Source organism: Saccopteryx leptura, chromosome 1 (assembly GCF_036850995.1).
Source record: "Saccopteryx leptura isolate mSacLep1 chromosome 1, mSacLep1_pri_phased_curated, whole genome shotgun sequence".
NCBI lineage: Eukaryota > Metazoa > Chordata > Mammalia > Chiroptera > Emballonuridae > Saccopteryx > Saccopteryx leptura.
In genome coordinates this window covers 20,275,126-20,298,220 of record NC_089503.1, presented here as the reverse complement: position 1 = coordinate 20,298,220, position 23,095 = coordinate 20,275,126, and the positions used below count along the sequence as shown (strand labels likewise).

General features: G+C 40.0%; 1 protein-coding gene across 1 annotated transcript in view; it reads left to right on the top strand.

Moving 5' to 3' along the window:
• The window catches only part of HSD17B12 (hydroxysteroid 17-beta dehydrogenase 12), a 159,971-nt gene that overhangs the window by 127,993 nt on the left and 8,883 nt on the right, over nucleotides 1-23,095 (top strand). The window contains exons 7-9 of the mRNA XM_066362963.1: nucleotides 10,294-10,328; nucleotides 17,377-17,458; nucleotides 19,755-19,820. Coding sequence (XP_066219060.1) covers nucleotides 10,294-10,328; nucleotides 17,377-17,458; nucleotides 19,755-19,820 — 183 coding nt within the window. The remainder of the gene's footprint in view (nucleotides 1-10,293; nucleotides 10,329-17,376; nucleotides 17,459-19,754; nucleotides 19,821-23,095) is intronic.

Genomic DNA, 23,095 nt, shown 5'->3' with positions numbered 1-23,095 from the left:
CATCAATAAATTTTTAAAAATAAAATTTTTTTAAAGCTTGAATGTTTCACACCTAAACTTCTAGCTTCTCCTGGGGAAAGTCTGAAAATCGGATAACACACAGTTGAACTGCTGATTGGCAACGTGATTAGAGCTGAGTAGCAGCTAAATAGTTAGGCCTGCAATCTCCAGATTGCCACAGTCCCCACTAGTCCCTATTGTCTGAATTGCTATACTAGTGTATGTTACCTACCTGGCACTTTTAGGCACTTGAGTATACATTTCCCTTTCTGAATAACTCCAAATATTCAGTCTACTCAAATTGCAGAACTGCTTGGTGATGCTGAGGGATTAGGAAGGCTTTAACTAAATAAATCTCTTCCATTCCTATGATTTTCTGAAATAAAAGCACCTGGAGTAGGAGGCCCTTTGCATGCTTTTGGAAAGCTAACTTTTTTCTTCCGGTATAAGTGTGTACTCATTGGATGTTACTCATCCAGAAGTAAGTTGATACAGTGCTCTGTCCATGGATGATAAATGTTTGCATGGATTGACAGATGGATGAAAAGCACAGGTGAAGCATTTGTTTCCTTTCTCTTACATGGGATTTGCCTCGGGCATGTGACACGGTACCAGCAGGGGGAGCCCTCTATTAATTTGGAAACCTATGGGAAGAATCTTTGTTCATCAGTCTAATTGTATTTAATTTAGAGATTATGCTAAGAATTTTACCCCCTCCCCCAACCCTGCCCCAAGAATTCAAGTTAACAACATTAGGAAATTAATAAATTACAGAAAGGAGAGTATGACCTTCACTGCTGAACCCCACACTGGGCTTTTCTAGATGAAGACATTCCAAGTTAATAGCTAGAGTCTTTTAATCCAATTGAAAGCAGCAATCATTATGCTCCTAAAAATTTCTAACTAATTGGGTCTCGTAGTAATGGGCTGTTCCTAATGTAACTACAAAGGGAGGGGTTTGCCCAGTTGAGTGACAGCCACTCTTAGATAGTTTTTGTCTTTAAAAAATGGAATAGTTGTAGATTGGATCTAAGGTTCCTTCTAGCTCAGAGTATAGGTAGTACAATATAGGAGAAATTTCTTTTATGTAGGCGAAAATGTAAAAACCTCTGACAACTTTAGGGATTCATTTCCTAAAATTTCTTTTTTTTAAGAAGTCAGCTTATTTGGGAAAAATTTAAGTGATGGAAACTCTTAGCATCTTACAGAATGCTAAATTTCAAAAAACATTCTATGACGATATATGTGTTCTTTTTATTTTAAACTTTTTTTAGAATTTATAAGCTATGACTTTAGAGTCATTGTTATTAATTGACATACAGCCCTCTGTTTTGGAAAGTTCTTTTCTTTTTCTTTTGTTAAATTATTTTAACATATTAAATTAGAATTTATTACAAAATGTTTGTTTTTTATGGTGTAAGGTTGAATTTCAGGTTAAGTAATATGGGGTGAGCAGAAATTGCAAGGAAGACTCTTAACCTTCACAAAGACTTAAACATGAATAAAGAGGAAAATCAAATACTGTAGTACTCAGAGATCTCAGGGCATTCTATAAACTTTATCTAATTAAGCTTTCATTCCCTGCACAGTAAATACTCAGTCATACAGGTACAATTGTAAGAATTTATAATTAAGTAGTACTCTTGGCAACACAGAGCTCAAATTATACAGTTTGCCAAAGGAACTGTGTACTGTATCATTCTAATGTGACTTCCAATGGAGTCACCACCTAATTTCTTCAAAACAGGCATTGTGTAACATGTTGCTATTTTATGTAATTCTTTTCACCAGTATGCTATGATTTCTAAAATTACTGTTAACAAGTCCAATTGAAAACTTGTTTAAGGCATTTGAATCTATTTTCTTATAATTTGTATGGATTCATTTTGAAGTTGCTTGAATTCGGATCCTGTTTACCCCAAGCACGTGACTCTGGGGAAGAGGGTATAGGGCAGAGGTGAACAGAGTTGCTATTTGTGTTGTCCTAATTATTATAGAAATAGCCTGGGTTCTTGGGGCTTTGCCTGGAATCTAGGGCGAGTTGTTACACTTTATTTCCTATTTACATAATATAGCAGTACAGGTGACAATATTTCTTTTTTTAAAATTATTATTAATTTTAATGGGGTTTCCTTGATAAATCAGGTTACATATGTTCAGAGAAAACATCTCCAGGTTATTTTGACATTTGATTATGTTGCATACCCCTCACCCAAAGTCAAATTGTCTTCTGTCACCTTCTATCTGGTTTTCTTTGTGCCCCTTCTCCCCACCTATTTCTTTTCTTACTTTACTAAATTATCTTGAATTTTCACCTTTCATTTGGGTTTTTTGTTCTTTTTTTTTTAGCATTATGAAATAGTGTTTTCTTTGTACCGTTATCTCCCCAAAATGATCAAATGCCAGAGGTTACATGATACAAAAGTAATTTGCTTGTAAAAATAAATTACTTGCTTGTAAGATAATTTGCATAATTTGTATAATTTGCGTGTGTTATCAGTTTCATACTAAACTAAAACGTGGGCAACCTAATTGGCTTTGGAGTATAAAATTAAGTTCCTTCTACAGACTCTTGATTATGATGCCAGAGAAGTAAAGAGAAAAGAATTATTAATGTTAATTTCCTTTAGAAATTATCATTAATTGTGGGAGCTTTCTAATTACAAAACAATAGAAGCAATTGCCAAGAATATGAGAAATGTTGAGGAATACCAAGATGCTTGTTACATTGTAATATAACATTTTCAAGGATTTTCTAGCTTAGTACATTTTTGAGTGAGCTCTCTCAACTAAACGGTCTAATAATACTGATTTTGATGTTGTATGAACTAAATGAGCCTCTTATTTATTTTCTATTCAGAATATACATAGGTATGTATATACCAGTAAATATTGCCCTATGCGAAATGAATATGCATTGTTCTCCAAAGGAATTCTAAATGGAGCTGTCATTGATAAAGACTTCCCTTTATCTGTGTGTGTAGTTGTAGTCTATGGCCAACTTGCATACAAGGTGATGCATTATCTAGGGGTGATATAGCAAATATTGACCTTTCTCTTTTTGATGATAGGCTTACAAGACTTTTTTTGCGGTGTGCATGAATGAATCTGCCACTAAAAATATATGTATATCGATAGGGGAAAGGATTTGGAACTCTCATTGCTATAGATGTGCCATTGCAGCAACTTTACTTCCCAGGAATGAATTAAATTAAAATTGTTTGCTATACATTTTTAGAAACAGCTCCAACCTAGAAGAAAACAAGTGTAGAAATCATGTTTACTACTTCTCTTTTAATGTTGTTAACCACTGAACTTACAAGTTATAAAAATCTCACTTTAGCAATATCTTAAGAGAAACAAAAATTTCCTGGTTGCTGGACCTAAAATTAGCACATTGAGTTAGCTCCAGAAACAACTTGTGAGCTGTGTAATGGAGTTCAGATAGCGAGATTTCACTGAAATGCTTGGTATCTGCTATAAATAACCAATATCAAGGTACTATTTAATGCACAGGAAGTAAAATGAGATAGCTAATAGCTTAGTTGAAATGTCCTATGTGAAACTTGCTGTTAAGGATAATTTGATTCGATGTAAACATAGTGAAGCCTCACAGTTTATACATAGAATATTAAGACCTATTTGTATACACACACCCTAACAAAGAAGGCTTGAAGTTGAATTTCTTATGATTTATAATCTGATGAGAGGGAAAGGTAATTTAACTATAGATGAAGGTATCAATCAATTTCACAAAAGCATGCAGATTTCAGGTTAACTTTTCTCAGGCTTTCAATGTTGTTCTTATTTGACAGATCAGAAAAGATACTCCATTTTGGCAAAGAGAACTAATTTAGAGTCAGAATTTAAAAAGAGCAGCCAATTGAATAACATGAAAGAATTGAACACTTTCATGAGAGGATTTGATAGACGATTTGATCATCAGGCATTTGTTTGAGACCCTTTAATATCCAGGCATTGAAAACACTACTCCTTTCTTTGTGTTGATGTATTAAAACTTCCTGAGTTTTAACTCACATGTGTAAAGAAAATATACTGCTCACAAAAATTAGAGGATGTTTTAAAAATATTTTGGTGCTTGCTTTGCAGCTTATACTAAAATCGGAACATTAAGAGTCACATGGCCTTGTGAGGATGACACACAAATGTGTAAAGCGTTCCATATTTTCTAATGTTAACTAAGCTTATTGTAGTAATTGTTTCTGTTTACATATATCAAATCATTGTCTTGAACATCTTAAACTAACACAAAGTTATATGTCAATTATATCTCAATAAAACCGGGAGGGGGGAATATTTATAACATGTCCAGACACTAAAGACCATCAAGAACATATTTAATGTGTAGTATGCTGTTGATGTAATTTTGTGAGATATATCTTATGGGGTTTTAGATTGTCTGATCATCTTCTGGATAATTTTTGCCATTCAGAAAGGAGACATTTAATATATGACATGTACACAGTGTAATGAAAAAATATAGCTCCCAATATGTGCATTTGTATTGCCTCAATATTCCAGGTTTAGGTAATGGTTCTTGTTGGGCTATATATTTAAATGTATAAATTGATGTCTTGAAAAAAAATCTGGCCTGACCTGTGGTGGCGCAGTGGATAAAGCGTCAACCTGGAAATGCTGAGGTCGCCGGTTCGAAACCCTGGGCTTGCCTGGTCAAGGCACATATGGGAGTTGATGCTTCCAGCTCCTCCCCCCTTCTCTCTCTCTGTCTCTTCTCTCTCTCTCTTTCTCTCTCTGTCTCTCCCTCTCCTCTCTAAAAAATGAATAAATAAAAAATTTAAAAAAAAAAAAAAAAAAAAAAAAAAGAAAAAAAATCTGAATTGAACTTTGAAACTCTGAATGACCACTTACTAAATATTCTTATGGTACTGAGACCCATGGTCAAAATCAAAGAATCCATCATCAGATGATGTCAACTTACCTGGTAGTTCTCCAGATTGATTGCTGCCTACAAAGCCTATCCCTTTTTCTCTTCTTTTGTATAGGGAGCTGAATTGTCAGTGGCCACCCTTGTGACCCTACTTAGCTGCTTTGCACGTAACATCCCATTTCCTTATCACACACACACACACACACACAGACACACACACACACACCTACCTCTTATTACACACACACACACACACCCCTACCCCTGGATGAGAACATTTTTATCATCAACATTGTCCTTCTTCATTCTGCTTCTGGTGATCTCAGGGCTTTGGGGATCTGAATAATAGCTTCAGTTCATAAAATGCTTAGGGACCTCTTTATAATACATTAGCTAGCATTGTGGTCCCCTGATCAAACATGCTTAATAAAAAATGTTTTTAGATACTGCTAAGACTGCATCTAGTTTATCCTTGCAGTAAAACACTCCACAATTGTTAATATGCCTGATGTACATCTGTTTGTACTAGCACGGGAGCTGTACATGATTTACTGAGATATGCAAATTGCATGTCATATTTTAGGATGCCCATACTTTTACTTCTTTTTTGCTTCATCTATTCAACAAAAAAAGTTTTTTTATAGTGTATCAATTCTATAGCATACATTGTTGTTTATTGTAGCTGTTTGCATTGTTTTTTCAATTATTTTTTTTTCTGCCTAGTGAATGCCAATTTATTCTCTTAACTGTTAATATGTTAAGCTGTACCTGATCCCCCAGACATAACTAATTCTCCTAAGCATTGGTGCCCTCTGTCCTTACCTCTATGGTAGCCCTCAGAGCATTGGCATCTAATGATTTATTTATATAAACATCTGTTCTCCTGCTGGACAGTGGGTGAGTTCTCATCCCTGAGCTCAGGTCTGAGTATAGCATGACCTCCGCTGGACAGAAGATGACCTCTGTATTACTTCCTATTGCTCCAGGCCATAAGCTGATATGCATAGCCGTTTTTAGAGCTCTTTAATCTCCTGTGTTTGATAGAGTAACAGCAAATGTATTTTGTGAATGCGATTCTTTCATTCTGTAACTTTTTTTTAAAGATTTTATTTATAGATTTTACAGAGAGAGGAGCAAGGGTGGGAAGAGAGAAAAGTATCAACTCATAGTTCCGTGATGGCGAGCCTTTTTATAAAAACCACCCACTTTTGCAGTGCTGGTCAACCTGGTCCTTCCTGCCCGCTAGTGGGCGTTCCAGCTTTCATGGTGGGCAGTAGCGGAGCAACCAAACCCGCGATTGGCCCACCATGAAAACTGGAACTCCCACTAGTGGACAGGAGGCACCAGGTTGACCAGCACTGCAAAAGCGGGCGGTTTTTATAAAAAGGTTCGCCATCACGGTCATAGTTGCTTCACTTGAGCCGTTCATTGATTGCTTGTTGTATGTGCCTTGACCAGGCAAGCCCAGGGTTTCGAACCAGGGACTTCAGCATTCCAGGTCGACACTTTAGGCACTGCACCACCACAGGCCAGGGCAGTTCTTTCATTTTTATCCACATAATTATTGGAGACTTTTTACAAAAACAGCTTTATTGAGAGATAAGTTAATGTTCCAAAAAATTCATATATTTTAAGTGTACAGTGGAATAGTTTTTGGTAAATTTAAAGAGTTGCAAATCATCACGACAATCCAATTTTAGAACAATTCTAATACCCCAAGAAGATCCCAACTGAGGTATTTTTAAATATCGACAGAACTGTCCAGAAACTTCCGTGTTGAGAATTGAACTACATGACCTCAAAATGTGTCACTAATTTTGGCTTTAATTGTGTAGGGCACAGTATGCTTAAGGAGGCCTAGATGCTTTTTGGTGCTGCATCCTAAAGGAATAGTGCCTGCTGGCAGTAAGGGACAAATATTTCCTTTCAGGGACTTGCTGTGGGATGTGCTCTATGCTAGGTCCATTGTCTACAGTGCCTTATTTGAGATTCAGAATATGACAACCTGTAATATAGATAACCTTCATGGAATGCATAAGGACTCTGCAGAGGAGGATAAGGAACTAGTTGAAGGCCACACCGCTAGTAAGTGGAAGGGCCAGGATTAGCACTGTGGTCTGACTACATACCACACTTGCCTTAAACATTCAGTAGCTATATATTGAGCAATTCCAGTAATCCCATAAAAGACACATCTTAGGCAATGTGTAAGAATTATTATTTAACCTGAGAAGAAAAGAGGTGACTGTGTTTGTTGAAAGGATAAAATCTGAAATCAGCTTTTTCTTTGACTTGGTCCCATAAAATGTAATTTAGGGCCCAATGGGCACATCCTGAATTGGGTCAAGCAAACCTAGAAAAAAAGAAGAAACAGAGTCGTGTTTTAAAAACTAGGAAATAGTGAGGCTATTTGGACTGTCAGCATAATTTCTGATTGAGTTTGCTTTGGGAAACGTTAAGTCTTAAAATATTAATATTGGTTGGTCTTTAGTAATGCAAATGGTAAATTGTATTAGAATATTGGCTTGGCTGCTGTAACAGAGTTCTAGGAATGGCTTAAAATAACAATTTATTTCTCTCTCAGCTAAAAAGCTGGGTAGGTAATCAAGGTTTGGCATAGTAGCTTCCCAGTCATTGGGGATCCTGCCTCGTTTTATCTCAATGCCCTGCCTTAGCACGTCGCTTCTTTCTGTCTGTACTCGAGCCACGATGAGGAGAATAGGCGGAGAGGAGGAGATACATTTTTTTTTCTCCCTGAAGGGCACGACCAAGAATTTATATGTATTACTTATGTTCACATCTATTGGATAGTCATAAGACAACATGATCTGACAGAGAAAGTAGAAAATACAGTATTATGGGGGGCAATTAGGGTGGGAAAGAGGCCATATATTCCACTGAAAATTCAAGGATTATATATTATGGAAAGAATGAATGTTGAAAGACAATTGGCAATCTCTACCCCATCATTCTATGAAGATGAGATTAATATGCAAAGCATAGATTTACATGTAGGAAGGAAGGAGATACAGAATTTACTTTAGACCAAACTCCACCTTATTTTCTTCTTTTTTATCTGGCCCAGAAGATTTAGCCAAATCCAGATGCCTCTGTTGAAATAATTCCCCTAGGCTTTGAAGATATTTCTTTGACTGTTTTGAAGTTGGTAGTGTGTCCGTCTCTCTTTTATGGTGTGATGTTAGCTCAAATTCATGTTTTTATTGGAAAAGTATATGCAACAGTTCCAAGGTTGACAACTGGATTCGGAGTACTGCATAGCAAATTTTACCTCGCTGAGGTCTGGATGCGTTGTCTTTCTTTAAAATATTTCTAGCTGAGTAGTATTTGCTCATATATGTTTGTAGCACATCTTCATCCATTCTTCTGTCCATGGACACTTAGCTTGTTTCCATATCGTGGCTATTGTAAATCATGCTGCAGTGAACATAGGAGTACATGTATCTTTTTGAATTAGTGTTTTCATATTCTTTGGGTAAATACCCAGAAGAGGACTTGCTTGGTCATATGGTAACTCTATTCTTAATTTTTTGAGAAGCCTTCATACTGTTTTCCATAGTTGTTGCACCAATTCACATTTCCACCGGCAGTGTTACGAGGTTTTCCCTTTCTCCATAATCTCGCCAACGCTTATTATATCTTATCTTTTTTATAATAGCCATTTTAAAAGGTGAAATATTGCCATCTGCAACAACATGGATGAATCTTGAGGTTATTATTATGCTAAGTGAAATCAGTCAGACAGAAAAGGATAAAAGCTATATCTATGTAGAGTATAAAACAAAAAGTAAACAAACAAAATAAAAACAAACTCATAGATACAGGTAACAATTGATGGTTACCAAAAGAGAAGAGGAGGTAGGGGAAGGGCAGAGTCGGGAAAGGGGGTCAAATATATGCTGATGGATAGAAACTAGACTTTTTTTCTTTTCTTTTTTTTTTTTTTTGTATTTTTCTGAAGCTGGAAACGGGGAGAGACAGTCAGACAGACTCCCGCATGCGCCCGACCGGGGTCTACTCGGCACGCCCACCAGGGGCAACGCTCTGCCCACCAGGGGGCGATGCTCTGCCCCTCCGGGGCGTCTCTCTGCCGCGACCAGAGCCACTCCAGCGCCTGGGGCAGAGGCCAAGGAGCCATCCCCAGCGCCCGGGCCATCTTTGCTCCAGTGGAGCCTTGGCTGCGGGAGGGGAAGAGAGAGACAGAGGAAGGAGGGGGTGGGGGTGGAGAAGCAAATGGGTGCTTCTCCTATGTGCCCTGGCCGGGAATTGAACCCAGGTCCCCTGCACACCAGGCCAACGCTCTACCGCTGAGCCAACCGGCCAGGGCCAGAAACTAGACTTTTGGTGGTGAGCATGGTATGGTGTATACAGATACAAAATTATAGTGTTGCACACTTGGAACTAATATAATGTTATTAACTGTTACCTCAATTAAAAAAAAGTATAGCCCATTGGTAGTCGGCAGTATTTCTAGGGAAAAAAATTCTCTTCTCATTAGAATGCTCTTTTAATTAAGACCTCGTATTATTTATTTAAGACAAAAAGCTTAAAATTGCTATGCTTAGCATGAATGCATACTTTCCTGTGACAAAGCAGCATTTGTTTCTTAGACAGTTGATGATATCTAGAAGTCAAGAATTCATGTTTTAACCTCAGTACTTTATGATGTGGCCTTGACTAAGCCAGTGGATATCCTAACTTTTTGTAATCATATCTTAGAGTTTACGAATAGTTTGTCATCTTCTTATATGTGTGGAGCCAACAATTAGGAAGTCCTTTAATAGTGCAAGTATTGTTGCTTTTTTCATTATTGGTTAGTTGAGATTATGTGTTAACCTCAACTTTCTCTAAAGATGAGTTTCATTTACAACTCGCTAGAGCAACAAGGAAAACGAACGTGAAAATAGCCTTAATATTTGCCAGCATGACACTTTGTGGCATTCTTCTAAAGGCTTTTTTGATAGGAAAAGATCATTTGGGCTTTTGAGATTAGAAAGCTTAAGTCATCTTATAGGCATGTATTTCTTGTGATAACCCAGGTCCTTTCCTTTAAAATGCATTTTGGGATACTTAGATTTCTCCGTAAATCCTTAATTATCTGAAGCTCTCAGTGCCAGTATTATATATCAGGCAAGAATAATTTTAGCCAAGTTCACTGAACATACTCCCAGCCTTCTCTCCAGTAATTTCCTCTGATTCCTTTTCTTGGCACAGTCAAATTTTATAGACTATATAAAAGAAACAGCTGTCTGTAGAGGTGGTGCGTGGTTTTGTGATTCCCTTCTTGTTTGTGTGGGTGGGTTGTCTTCCCTTTTTCTCCGTTGTATCCTCAACCATCATGAATGTTTTGTTTTTCTCTTCTGCAGATGACACGACTGGTGCTGCCCGGCATGGTGGAAAGGTGAGTCACGAGCTCGCACCCCAACACTAGAGAGACAGAGCTCCTGGTTATTTATAGGGAGAATCCTTTCTTTGAAAAATTCACTAAAGTGACTAATGAACCTATCCTCCATGTCTTAGTGACAGAGTAATGTGCCAGATGAGTCACAGGGTGAAGTGTGAGTCATCTGGTGGTGGAGGCTTTTTCCACTCGATTCCCTTTTCATTTCCCCCTCCAGGGTTGCGGTGGTTCCTTTAGATCTGGATAAAAAATCTGCCTGAGTCACCATCGCTAACTCAATTGCCTGCTATTCTGAGGGGGTGGATAGAGTTCCTGGGATATTCCTGGGAATACCTTCTTAAAGCTGTATGCTCTCAGAGTCCAAATCAGTTGAGTTTCATGAAGGAAGGCCCCATCTTCTGGCTTTCCAGTTCTTACTGGGAGCATGGATGTATGAGGAATTTGGCCTATAAAGTGATTATAAGATGTCAAAGCCACCATTGGAGGAAAAGACTGTGTCCAATGGACTTATTGTTCCGCTTAATATTGGGTTCCACTAGGATATGCTAGATATCTTAATTTTCATTGAGAAATGGGTTGTTGGGTTCTTGCATTTGAAATAGCATGAAGTGTGAAATTGTGATTGAACTCTGTTCTGCCCTTGGAAAAGCCTGAATGATGGCTAGACCTTCAAAGAAAACCTGTTGAAAAGAGCTGGGCTTGCATCTTGAGCTAGCTGGATCATTTGCTAAATTTAGGGCTTTACAGTCATCCTTCCTCTGAAAAATAGCTTTACGTTTGGAAGACAGCCAAAGGAATCACAGCTCTGAAAAGGGAAGACCCAGGACTCTACTTCTGGGAAGAAACCTCTGACCAGCTTCAGGCAGGGATATCAGCTAATGTTTATTGAGTACTTATGTGCCAGGTGCTGTACCAAGAGTATAATATGTGTTAACTCATTAACTCTGATAGCCTCCCATCATTGTCTAGATGAGGAAACTAAGGTTAGGAATCCATTTTGTTTGACATCTACAGAGACTGGTTAAAAAACTGCTTCTTAGCAAGGCTCTTTGTTTGTAATTCCATTGTATATGTAGTTTTGTATATTTTAATAGCTTGATTTTAGTGAAATTTCTCTTTTTAAAGTCTTCAAACTGCTTGTTAGTGGTTGACCATGGGAGTGTGTCTTCCTGATGGTCGGATATGGAAGTGACAGTGGTCAAACCAGACTAGAACCCAAGCAGAGAATTAGGAGGGACAGAATAGAACTCAGGAGGGATGAAATTTGGGCCATCTTAATCCTATTTTGACAGCTGCAAGTGACGTGGTATTAATTCAGAATAGGAAATCCATCCATTAAAAAAGAAATACTTATAAATCACAGAAGTATTGTAAAAGGATTTTTTTAAGTGTGTTGGTGAAAACTAAATCAAAAGAGATAATGGCTGTGACATCTTTTTGCAAATCATAAGGTATTGGATTAAAAGAGTAATCGAATTTCAGTACTTTAAATTGAATGAATGCTATGAAGCTACATAATTAGTAAATGCACTACGTACTAGGAGCGTCGCCTATTTCTGTAAGCCTCACAGTCATGATCACAGTTGTGGTTGGAGCATCAAAGCAAAGAATGGCAAGAAAAGGATCCATCCATTCAACAGGCATTCATGAGTGAATTTTATCATGCAGTGCAAGAAGATGCATTGATTGGATCCTTGCCTTTAGGAAATCGAGTTGATGTTAAGCTGAGGTTGGAAAGTGATCTGGCGGAAAACCATCATAGGCTGGACTGAAACTGCCATCATGGGGGGTGGTTGTGACACTTGCTAAGAACTGCTAAGAAATGTAAGTGGAAGTAATAAACAGTTCTTTTGGTTTTCCCTGGAATTATATTTAATTCAAGTTAGCTCTCTTCACTTGAATTGAAGGAGTTTCTAGTTGTAGTAGTCAAGGTAGGCTACTACTTTGACAGGCCACCCCAGAATCTCAGTGGCCTAACACTGTAACAGTTGATTTTTCCCTGCATCACAGCCAGTGCGAATTTGTGATCAGGGCTCTGCCCTACCCAGTTATTCAAGGTCTCAGGCTCCTTCCACCTAGGGCCTCTGGTCTTCCTCCCTTGGGCCTTGCAGTTCTCTGCTGAGTCCTCTGGATTCAGCTAGCAGATGAGAAGAGAGAGTAAGGATGACTTTATGGGCCAGGCCTGAAAGTGATGTGTATCGCTTCTGCCCACATTCCGTTGTCCAGAACTCAGTCAGAGGCTACAACTAACTGCTCGAGAGGCCAGAAATATTATTAGCTGTGTGCCCAAGAGGAAAGAAAAACTTCAATTTAACAGATCAGCTGATATGCCTTATGCATTATAAATGATTATAGTATAGCCTTCCCTTTATACTGTCCACAAATGGCATATTTTCTATGCTTGGTTTCTATAGGATTCATATCTGTTTAGTAAAAGCAGAATCTTATATAAAGATCCTTTGGGGGTTTTTTCCCTTTCACTGATTCTATCTCTGATGTATGAGATCCTCCAAACGCTCTAGAACTGTAGCCGAGGGCCCACTGACGATCACTAAACAAGTATCTGCAATTAGACTAAGGTATTATTACCATAGAGGTAGAAAGTGCATAATTACATTATTGAGGGAACTTGTTCTTTCCACTTCCCTGGAATTATAAACATTGTGTACAGCTGGAGCCAGAAGGTGGTTGCCATAACAACCATAGAAAAGCTAAAAATAGCCTCTTTCATACTGTATTGCTTAAGGTGGAATTATGACATGTTATGGTGTTTTAGGGCAGGCAGTACTCTTTCAAGCAGTAAATGTTTGCAAACTTTCTTCAACAAAGCAATATTTGTATAATGTACTCGGATTGCTAGTTCTAATTATCTACCTGACCTCTGTGTTCCAGGATTCTTTTCTGCCATAAAACTGTTTTTGATATTTTCTCAGTCTTCTTGAGAGTCTGTTAGAGAACTCTCTGTACCAATTTCAGTATTATATTTAAGCTGAAAAATAAAAGTAATGACCCTCCAAGAGCACACCTTTGCAATCCTTGATAAAAAGTGGAAATAGGAAGAATTATGATCGCTTTTTACATAGTCTCGCTGGATGGCCATCCACCTGCATACAGGGTGAGCTGTCCGCATCAGGCCTGACCCTGTGCTCCATTTACAGCAGCACATTCGCCTCCCCACCTCTCTGCTCACCTACGGTGGCAGGCAGGGTTCCAGTTCCTGAGGAAGGTAGGAATCATGACTTACTTTAAAGGAGACCTATCACTTCCTCTGTAACAACAACATTTTTCTAGAGCTATGGACCAGTTTACCATCACAGTCTGATGGAATTAGAGGGGCATGTATAGAAGAATAAAGTTCTGGCATTTTTTTTAATCCAGGTGACAGTGAGGAGAGTGTTGTGACTGGGCATTTCCCAGGTCTGAGGGAATTCTAACCATAGGAAGCTATAAATGCCCAATGCTGAGTTTGATATGGTTAGGGGGAGTTGAACATTTTACTTTTGAGAAGGGCTAATAATTGAAGAGAACTTGTTTATGTGAAAAGATGCCTTCTTGTTAGCATTGGCGTTCTCTGCTTTGTTTTTGCAGTATTTTATTTAGTTCTAGTAAATCCTCAGTAATTTGCACCGCTGAGACACCATCATGTGGCTGTTTGCAAGTAAGAAGTGTGATGAATTAAGAATGTTGTATCACAGAAAATATCACTTGACGTGTTTATTTGGGTTATTTGTCATAACAAACTGGAAATGTGCTGAAGCAATGCAAGTCTTCATTATGGAACTTCAGCAAATAGTCTTAATGTACCTTCCAATCTCAGAATTGTTCCCCAAGTCCCTGGAAAATGAGAGATTAACCAGGGTTTGGTTTTATGTTTGTTTCTGTGTGCAATTAAGTGCAGCCCATTTTGTCCTTCTGCTTGATATAACAGAGTTGTCATGAGTCTGGCTGTGCCATGGAAACTGGTTTGACGTCACTAATTCTGCTCAGATAGAGGATTAGAGCTCAACAAAGTAGTTGATTTTAAAGGCAAGTCGTTTGTGCCTTACACTCCCAAATGCCCATCCCCACCTCTACATAAAGAATAGATCTTCTGTACAGTACAAGGATTAAGGCAGCTACACCAGGCTGTTATTTATGATTCAGACAAAACTAAGGTGAATATGATTATCCTTGGAGAGAAGAGAGCGAGAATTGTGTGCTGTCTTGTGTGTGGGTGTGGGAGGAAAGCTTCTGCTAGACACAAATACGTGTGCTTTTGGTAGCACAGTGTTTTTGTAGCAGGGGTGTTTTCTCTGCTGCCATTTTAGCATGGTTATAAATGGTTTCCTTTTATTTACTTAAGTTTCGTGCATTCTTGCCTTATACTTTATTGGTCTTAGACTTGCTTGCATGTATTTTAGAATGCAAATACTGTGTTTTGAATAAAGTACCCTTAAATTCTGACATTTTTGCTTAAACTCACTCTACCTCCTAGAAATTGTAATAAGGGTAGAATATTTGAGAAACAAACATCTCAGTTGACTCGAGGAGTAAACAATTAAAGAAGCATAGCTGCATAATTTGACATTTTATTATTGATCTATTATATTTGAAAATGGGAAGACGTTTTTGTTACCTTTAAGTGAATTTTCCTATATTAAAATCGTTGCTTTGGTGAGTGGAGTTTGACGAGTCTATTTTGGTGAGAACGAATTGCTCCTGTAGCTTCCACTTCATTGGGATCTGCTCAGAGCTCAAAGGTGGCACATTTCAATATATCATAAATATAGTTCTATTTCTTTTTACAGATTTATTTTGATCATTTCATATACCATAAAATTTTTTCTAGTATATTCTCAAAGCCATGCAGCCGTCACCACAATCTAATTTTGGAACATTTTTGACACCCTAAAAAGATCAAGATATTATGAACATCATAACTTCCTACTATATTAAATGTCTCCAGAATAGAAGTGCTTTGTAGACCATTTTGATCAAAGAATTTCTCACAAATATAGATAAAATGAAATTACTAGGTATTCATTGCTAATGCATGGGTTTTTACCTTTGAGTAATGGGCTTCTCTAACACCTGATAGAGATTCTTACCCTCTTACCTGAAAAATTTAAAAAGAAAAGGCTTTTCTGTCTCTGTGAGACACAAGCTAAAAATACCAAGGTGAAAATACAGTCAATAATATTGTTAACAACCACGCATTTTGCCAGGTAGGCACTGGAAATATCAGGAGGAATACTGTAACGTATGTGGCTGTCTAACCACTGTGCTGTGCACCTGAAACTGATACAAAATAATAATGATTTTTTGAAAAATACAAAGATGATATAATTAATACAATAAATTCTAACTTTCTTCAAAACCCTAATATAACATTTTTAAATTTGAGATTTGATTTCCCTGACCAAAATGTTAATGTAGCTCACTGTTTAAGAAAGCATGTATTACAAATTAGGACTTCAGTTTTAAAAAAAGAAAAACAACAACTTGTTTTTAGTGACACATTAAGCTGAGGATTGACAGGCGAAGCGGCATCTCGCCAGGGGGCTGGCAGATGGACTGGGTGACCTTTGGGGATTATTTCTTTTTAGATTTATGACTAAAACAACTTAGATGCCATTTAATCATGTTTCTCTTATTATTTCGCATAAAAAGGGTCTATATCAGGGGTCTCAAACTCGCGGCCCACCCACCAATTTTGTGCGGCCCGCAGACTAATCCACGAAGTTTGATTAGTCTGCAGGCCGCACAAAATTGGTGGGCGGGCCGCATGCGGCCCGCGGGCCCGAGTTTGAGACCTTATATAGTCCCTTTTTTAATGTTGAAAAATTGGGCTTTGGGGGAAGTCAGTTCAGACGGAGAAGAGTGAGAAGCTGGGTTGCAGGACAGGAGGACAGGAGCCTGAGCCAGGGCACAGGACACGGGGAGCTCGGCCGCCGTAGCTGAAGGAGGGACCACGCCCAGGACAGGAGCCTGAGCCAGGGCACAGGACACGGGGAGCTCGGCCGCCGTAGCTGAAGGAGGGACCACGCCCAGGACAGGAGCCTGAGCCAGGGCACAGGACGCGGGGAGCTCGGCCGCCGTAGCTGAAGGAGGGACCACGCCCAGGACAGGAGCCTGAGCCAGGGCACAGGACACGGGGAGCTCGGCCGCCGTAGCTGAAGGAGGGACCATGCCCTATGGGAAGAGTGGGCTTGAGGGGGAAGAGTTGGTGGTTAATTCTAAAGTTCCTGAAACTCGAACTCCACACTTTACCTAACCCATATATCCTTGCTAACAACTTGTGTATCTATAGCATTGTTTCCTCAAACTAACTTTCACTTATTTGTGGAATGAGTGACTCCTGATAACTTTCTGACTTTTAACTTTCAATAGTCTCTAAAAGTTAACAGTACAAACTTTTGAGCTTTGCCTTTTGGCTAAAGAAATATGGTTTGGTGAGCTATAGCACTGTAGGTTAGAGCCAACTCTTCATTTAGCACCTGAATATCTACAACCTAGGGAAGGGAGGAGGGCAGGACTCATTTCCAGGTTTTGTTAACTACCGATTACATGCTCAGGACTGTGCTGAGTGTTTTGAAGAAAAGTGAAGACAAGGGCTGTGATGTCAGAAGCTTAGGATTTTGTTGAGGGACAAAAATGTGTATGCACGTGACATGATTAAACACTACAGCAAGGTAGTATGTGGTCATGTGCCAAGATAAAAAAGCATGCGAGGAGTGTAAGTGTTTCTAAAAGTGACAATACTTGGTACCGTGAGCAGAGAACACCTCAGAGGGTGCAGAGCAATTTGAGGACACTGTAGGGCTGATCCAGTCATGCCCCAGCTTACCAAGACTGAGGAATGAGCTAATTGCAAACAAGAGCTATTTTTAGTTGATTGAGTTATGCCTCATTCACTGACCAAGCACATCACATGCTGATGAAAGGCAAGGAGAGATGTCTGTTAGAAAAACATCTGGGTCATTCTGTTTCAAACCTATATATGCATCTGTAATTTACAAACAGTTGTGTAGATGATTTCATTCTGATTATGGTACGTTTTCCCTTTTAGATCCAAAGGGGCGATTCTGAACATATCCTCTGCCAGCGGCATGTTCCCGGTCCCACTGCTGACCATCTACTCCGCAACCAAGGTGAACGATGTTTTAGTAAATCACATCAGAATAAGCATGAGAAATCATTTTAAATCTCAGAAATGAGCACAGAACTTTCTTGAAGTTCTATTCTTGGCAGTTTTCAAATGGAATGAGAAGAAAAGGCAAACACCCTGCATTAGTTTCCAGGGAGCAGAGCCAAAGAGGACTGGGCATTATCAACTTTATAAGCGGGACACCAAGATCGCAGATCCACGGATGAGTGTTTGCTCCCACTAGTTTACTGGTCTCAGGATTGATGTTTGCGCGTCCCAGAGAAAGCTGACCTAGGTCAGTAAGCTCAGTCAATCGGAGCATAATGTTAATGAATCTAAGATTGGGGATTTAATTCATGAATAAATCGCCTTCATACAGCATCAGTTTAAGTATTCAGAACTGAGTAGGATTGCAGCCAGTGGCACTTAAATACACATAATAGGCACACGATAGACAGGGTGAGAGTGTGGATATTTTGCCACATTCAGAATTCACAGATATTTATGGTCACTTATGGGCAAGACAAGAATTTTCCAGAACTATGTAAGATGTTGTACCATATTTCCTCACGTATAAGACGCAACCCCCAGAAAATTTGGGGGTCTAAAAACTGGCTGCGTCTTATACAGTGGTTGTAGATTTTATACTTGTATTTCCTGCTTTTTCGTGCTTGTTTTTTGCTCATTATTGAAGACAGTGATTCATCATCAGACACAGAGGAGGACAAGCTAATGGATGGGAATTTTGACAGTGATGAGGAGTTGTATGAATTTTATGATGAATAAAACTTGAGTTTAATAACTTTATGCAATACATTTTTTTTCAAATTTCAGGCCTCAAAATTAAGATGTGTTTTATACATAGGAGCATCTTATATGTAGGGAAATACAGTAATTTTATGTATCACCATTCACCTCTTCACATTACTACTAGGAAAATAATTCGGAATGCATTTCCTACTGCGAGCAGGTCAATAACATCATCTGCAGGTACATTGTTGAGGTGTAGGGTACATCTCTGCAATGTAAATGACCACTGAGATGCTGAAATTAAATAAGCTTTTAGGGGAAAATGAGCAAAATATAAGACATAATAAAAACGTGCAATAGGTCAGGGAAGGATAAGAGCAAAACGCCTGCCTTCTTTTTCACTGGGCTTTTTTTTTTTTTTTTTTTTTTCATCCACTGGAACAACGTAAACAGTGACTACTGTCTTTTGGAAAAGCTGCACCACCACCACTCCCCCCACCCCCCGAAATCTCCTTGCTTTCTATAGCTCTGAAACAGGCAGTGGGCATGTTTCAAATGAACACCAGGTTTCTTGAAGAAGTGATGAGTGAACTCCAGAGGCTGCTCCATGGACACAACACTAATTATTGGGACCCGAGTAGTTATTGTCGATACTTTGCATTTCAAGCCTGAGGTTGAGTCCCCATTTGAGCACTGGTACATTGTATTTCACCCGTAGATGGGAAGTTGTCCCCATTTGAGCACTGGTACATTGTATTTCACCCGTAGATGGGAAGTTGTCCCCATTTGAGCACTGGTACATTGTATTTCACCCGTAGATGGGAAGTTGTCCCCATTTGAGCACTGGTACATTGTATTTCACCCGTAGGTGGGAAGTTGTCCCCATTTGAGCACTGGTACATTGTATTTCACCCGTAGATGGGAAGTTGTCCCCATCTGAGCACTGGTACATTGTATTTCACCCGTAGATGGGAAGTTGTCCCCATCTGAGCACTGGTACATTGTATTTCACCCGTAGATGGGAAGTTGTCCCCATCTGAGCACTGGTACATTGTATTTCACCCGTAGATGGGAAGTTGTGCTGTCAGGAGATGGGCTGCCAGGTTCATTGCTACACTTCTCGGATCCCATAGGGGCAAGGGAATGCTTGCTCTTTTCTTCTCATAGAACAGAGTTTAACAGAATTTATATTGTGTTTCTGTTTGAATAGCTAGTAAGGAAGAGGAATGCCTCCTTTGTTGTATAATCAAACATTTCTTCTTGGAGAGTAATTTTCTGAAAAAAGAAAAGATAAGGAGAGCCATTACCAGTTAAATCAAAATTTGATCTGGATATTATATTTGATGAGAGAAGACTTTATTTAGTGGCAGATAAAAATGACTTGAGGGCTTCAGGTGTTTTTTGAAGGTCTCTTCTGCATTTGAAGTAAAAAGAATGATTAGAAGCTATAGTGTTAAATGTTTGGTTTATTATTTTTGTTTCCATGGCTACAAATCAGCCACATTGATGTGATGTGTGTGTGTTTTCTTCTCACTCCCGCCCCCTCCCAGGCTTTTGTAGATTTCTTTTCTCAGTGCATCCATGAGGAATACAGGAGCAAGGGCATCTTTGTGCAGGTGAGTAGAGTTTGTTTCAGTTAAGTATTCCTGTTTCTGTGTGGTTTCCACAGCAACTGTTGCCATCTTGGTAACGAAAGAAAATCACATTCCTAAATAAGTGAATGTGACGTTAGCACATTATTAAAGACATGGTTTCTTTTTTTCTTTTTGCACTTTAAGTCTAGGTTTTTTATTTTTATTTATTTATTTTTTAGTGAGAGGAGGTGAGGTGGAGACAGACTCCTGCATGCGCCCAACCAGGATCCACCTGGAAAGCCCACTAGGGGGTGATGCTCTGTCCATCTGGGGCGTTGCTCCATTGCAACTGGAGCCATTTTTCAGAGCCTGAGGCAAAGGCCATGGAGCCATCCTCAGTGCCTGGGGCCAACTTGCTCCAATTGAGCAATGGCTGCAGGAGGGGAAGAGAAAAGAGAGATAGAGATATATAGAGAGAAGTAAGAGGGGGAGAGGTAGAGATGCAGATGGGTGCTTCTCCTGTGTGCCCTGGCTGGGAATTGAACCCAGGACATCCACACACTGGGCCGACGCTCTACCACTGAGCCAACCAGCAGGGCCTAGATTTTTTTTTTTTAAGAATTATTACTTAAAATTTTTAAGTCAGGATACACAGAGTACAACTGAATGTAAACAGTTGAAGCATAATTATTGTAGTTCTTAGGGTTTATTTTGAGAGAATTAGACTATTAATATCTCTTAGCTGGGCCTTGGCCGGTTGGCTCAGTGGTAGAGCGTCGACCTGGCGTGCGGAAGTCCCAGGTTTGATTCCCGGCCAGGGCACACAGGAGAAGCGCCCATCTGCTTCTCCACCCCTCCCCCTCTCCTTCCTCTCTGTCTCTCTCTTCCCCTCCTGCAGCTGAGGCTCCATTGGAGCAAAGATGGCCCGGGTGCTGGGGATGGCTCCTTGGCCTCTGCCCCAGGCGCTACAGTGGCTCTGGTCGCGACAGAGCGACGCCCCGGAGGGGCAGAGCATCACCCCCTGGTGGGCGTGCCGGGTGGATCCCTGTCGGGCGAATGCAGGAGTCTGTCTGACTGTCTCTCCCCGTTTCCAGCTTCAGAGAAATACAAAAAAAAAAAAAAAATCTCTTAGCTGCCAGGTACATAAGGTGTGCCATGACTGTTCCAAAGCCACTGTGTAGTAACCATGAGAGAGTGGAACAAAACTGCCTTTCTCTGGAGCAAGGATGGACGCAAACACCAGGATGCTATAGATATAGCAGTGATTTTTAATAGTTTAAAAATTGTAGTAAAGCATACATAACGGAAAACACCACTTAAATATTTTTAAGTATTTAGTTTGGTGGCATTAATACATTCACATTGCTGTGCAACCATCAACACCATCCACCTTCAAAACGTTTTTCATCTTCCCAAACTGAAACTCTGTAACCATTAACCAGTAACTCTCCATTTCCTCCTCCCTCAGCCCCTGACAGCCACCATTCTACTTTCTGTCTCTCTGAATTTGACTACTCTGGGTACTTATGTAGTGAAATCAGAGTATTTGTCCTGTTGTGGCTGGCTTTTTTTTTTACTTAGCATAGTTTCTTCAAGGTTCATGAATTTCCTTCCTTGTTAAGGCTGGGTAACCCATTGTGTGTATGTTCCACATTGTGTGTATCCATTCAGCTGTTGATAGACATTTGGGTTGCTTCCACCTCTTGGCTGCTGTGAATAATGCAGCTATGAACATGGGTGTGCACCTATCTTTGTGAAACCCTGCTTTCAGTTCTTCTGTGTATATCCCCAGAAGTGGGATTACTGGGTCATATGCTTTGGGAGGAAGGGAGGGAATTGCCTTACGGTGTTCCATGGCAGTTGCCCTGTTTTACATGGCCACCAGCAATGCACAGAGCTTCCAGTTTCTCCACATCCTCTCCAATACTTACTCTCTGTTTTTCTAGGTTTAAATATGCAATAGCCATCTCAGTGGGTATGAGCAGTGTCTCATTGTGGCTCTGATTTGCATTTCCTAATGATGTGTGATATTGAGAACCTTTTCAAGTGCTTATTGGCCCTTTGTATATCTTCTCTGGAGGACTGTCTATTCAAGTTCTTTGCCCATTTTCTAATTGTGTCATTTGCTTTTTTTTTTTTTTTTTTGTATTTTTCCGAAGCTGGAAACGGGGAGAGACAGTCAGACAGACTCCCGCATGCGCCTGACCGGGATCCACCCGGCACGCCCACCAGGGGGCGTCGACCAGAGCCACTCTAGCGCCTGGGGCAGAGGCCAAGGAGCCATCCCCAGCCTGGGCCATCCTTGCTCCAATGGAGCCTCAGCTGCGGGAGGGGAAGAGAGAGACAGAGAGGAAGGAGAGGGGGAGGGGTGGAGAAGCAGATGGGCGCTTCTCCTGTGTGCCCTGGCTGGGAATCGAACCCAGGACTTCTGCATGCCAGGCCGACGTTCTACCACTGAGCCAACTGGCCAGGGCCTCATTTGCTTTTTATTATTGAATTGTAGAAGTGCTTTATGTGTTCTGGATATTAACGCTTTATTAGATTCTTAGTTTGCAAATATTTTCTCCCACTCTGAGTATGAATAGTGTCCTGATTCACAAAAGTTTTTAATTTTGATCAGGTCCAGTGTATCTATTTTTTCTTTTGTTGCTTGTGCTTTGGGTGTCATCTCCCAGAGCTGTCACCACAGCTAATGTCATGAAGATTTACACCTGTGTCTTTTGTGTGTGTGTGTGTGTGTGTGTATTTTTCTGAAGTGAGAAGCAGGGAGGCAGAGAGACAGACTCCCACGTGCACCCAACCAGGATCCACCTGGCATGCCCACCAGGAGGCGATGCTTTGCCCATCTGGGGCGTTGCTTGGTTGCAACCTGAGTGCCTGAGGCAGAGGCCATGGAGCCATCCTCAGTGCCCGGGCCAACTTCGCTCCAATGTAGCCTTGGCTAAGGGAGGGGAAGAGAGAGACAGAGAGAAAGGAGAGGGGGAAAGGGTGGAGAAGCAGATGGGCGCTTCTCCTGTGTGCCCTGGCCAGGAATCGAACCCGGGACTTCCATATGCCAGGCCAATGCTCAACCACTGAGCCAACTGGCCTGGCCCACCTGCAAATTTTTTTCAAGAATCTTAGAGTTTTTGCTCTTAATGTAGGCCTTTGGTCGATTTGACTTAACTTTATAGAGACCTTTGATTTTATTATGGAGCTAACAGACATAATGCTGTGAAAATATAATAAAAAATATAAGAGGAAGCAAATATAGGAGTCTTCATGGGTATCTATCTCAAATCAGCTCTTGTTCACCACCAAGAAAGAATAGCTCACAG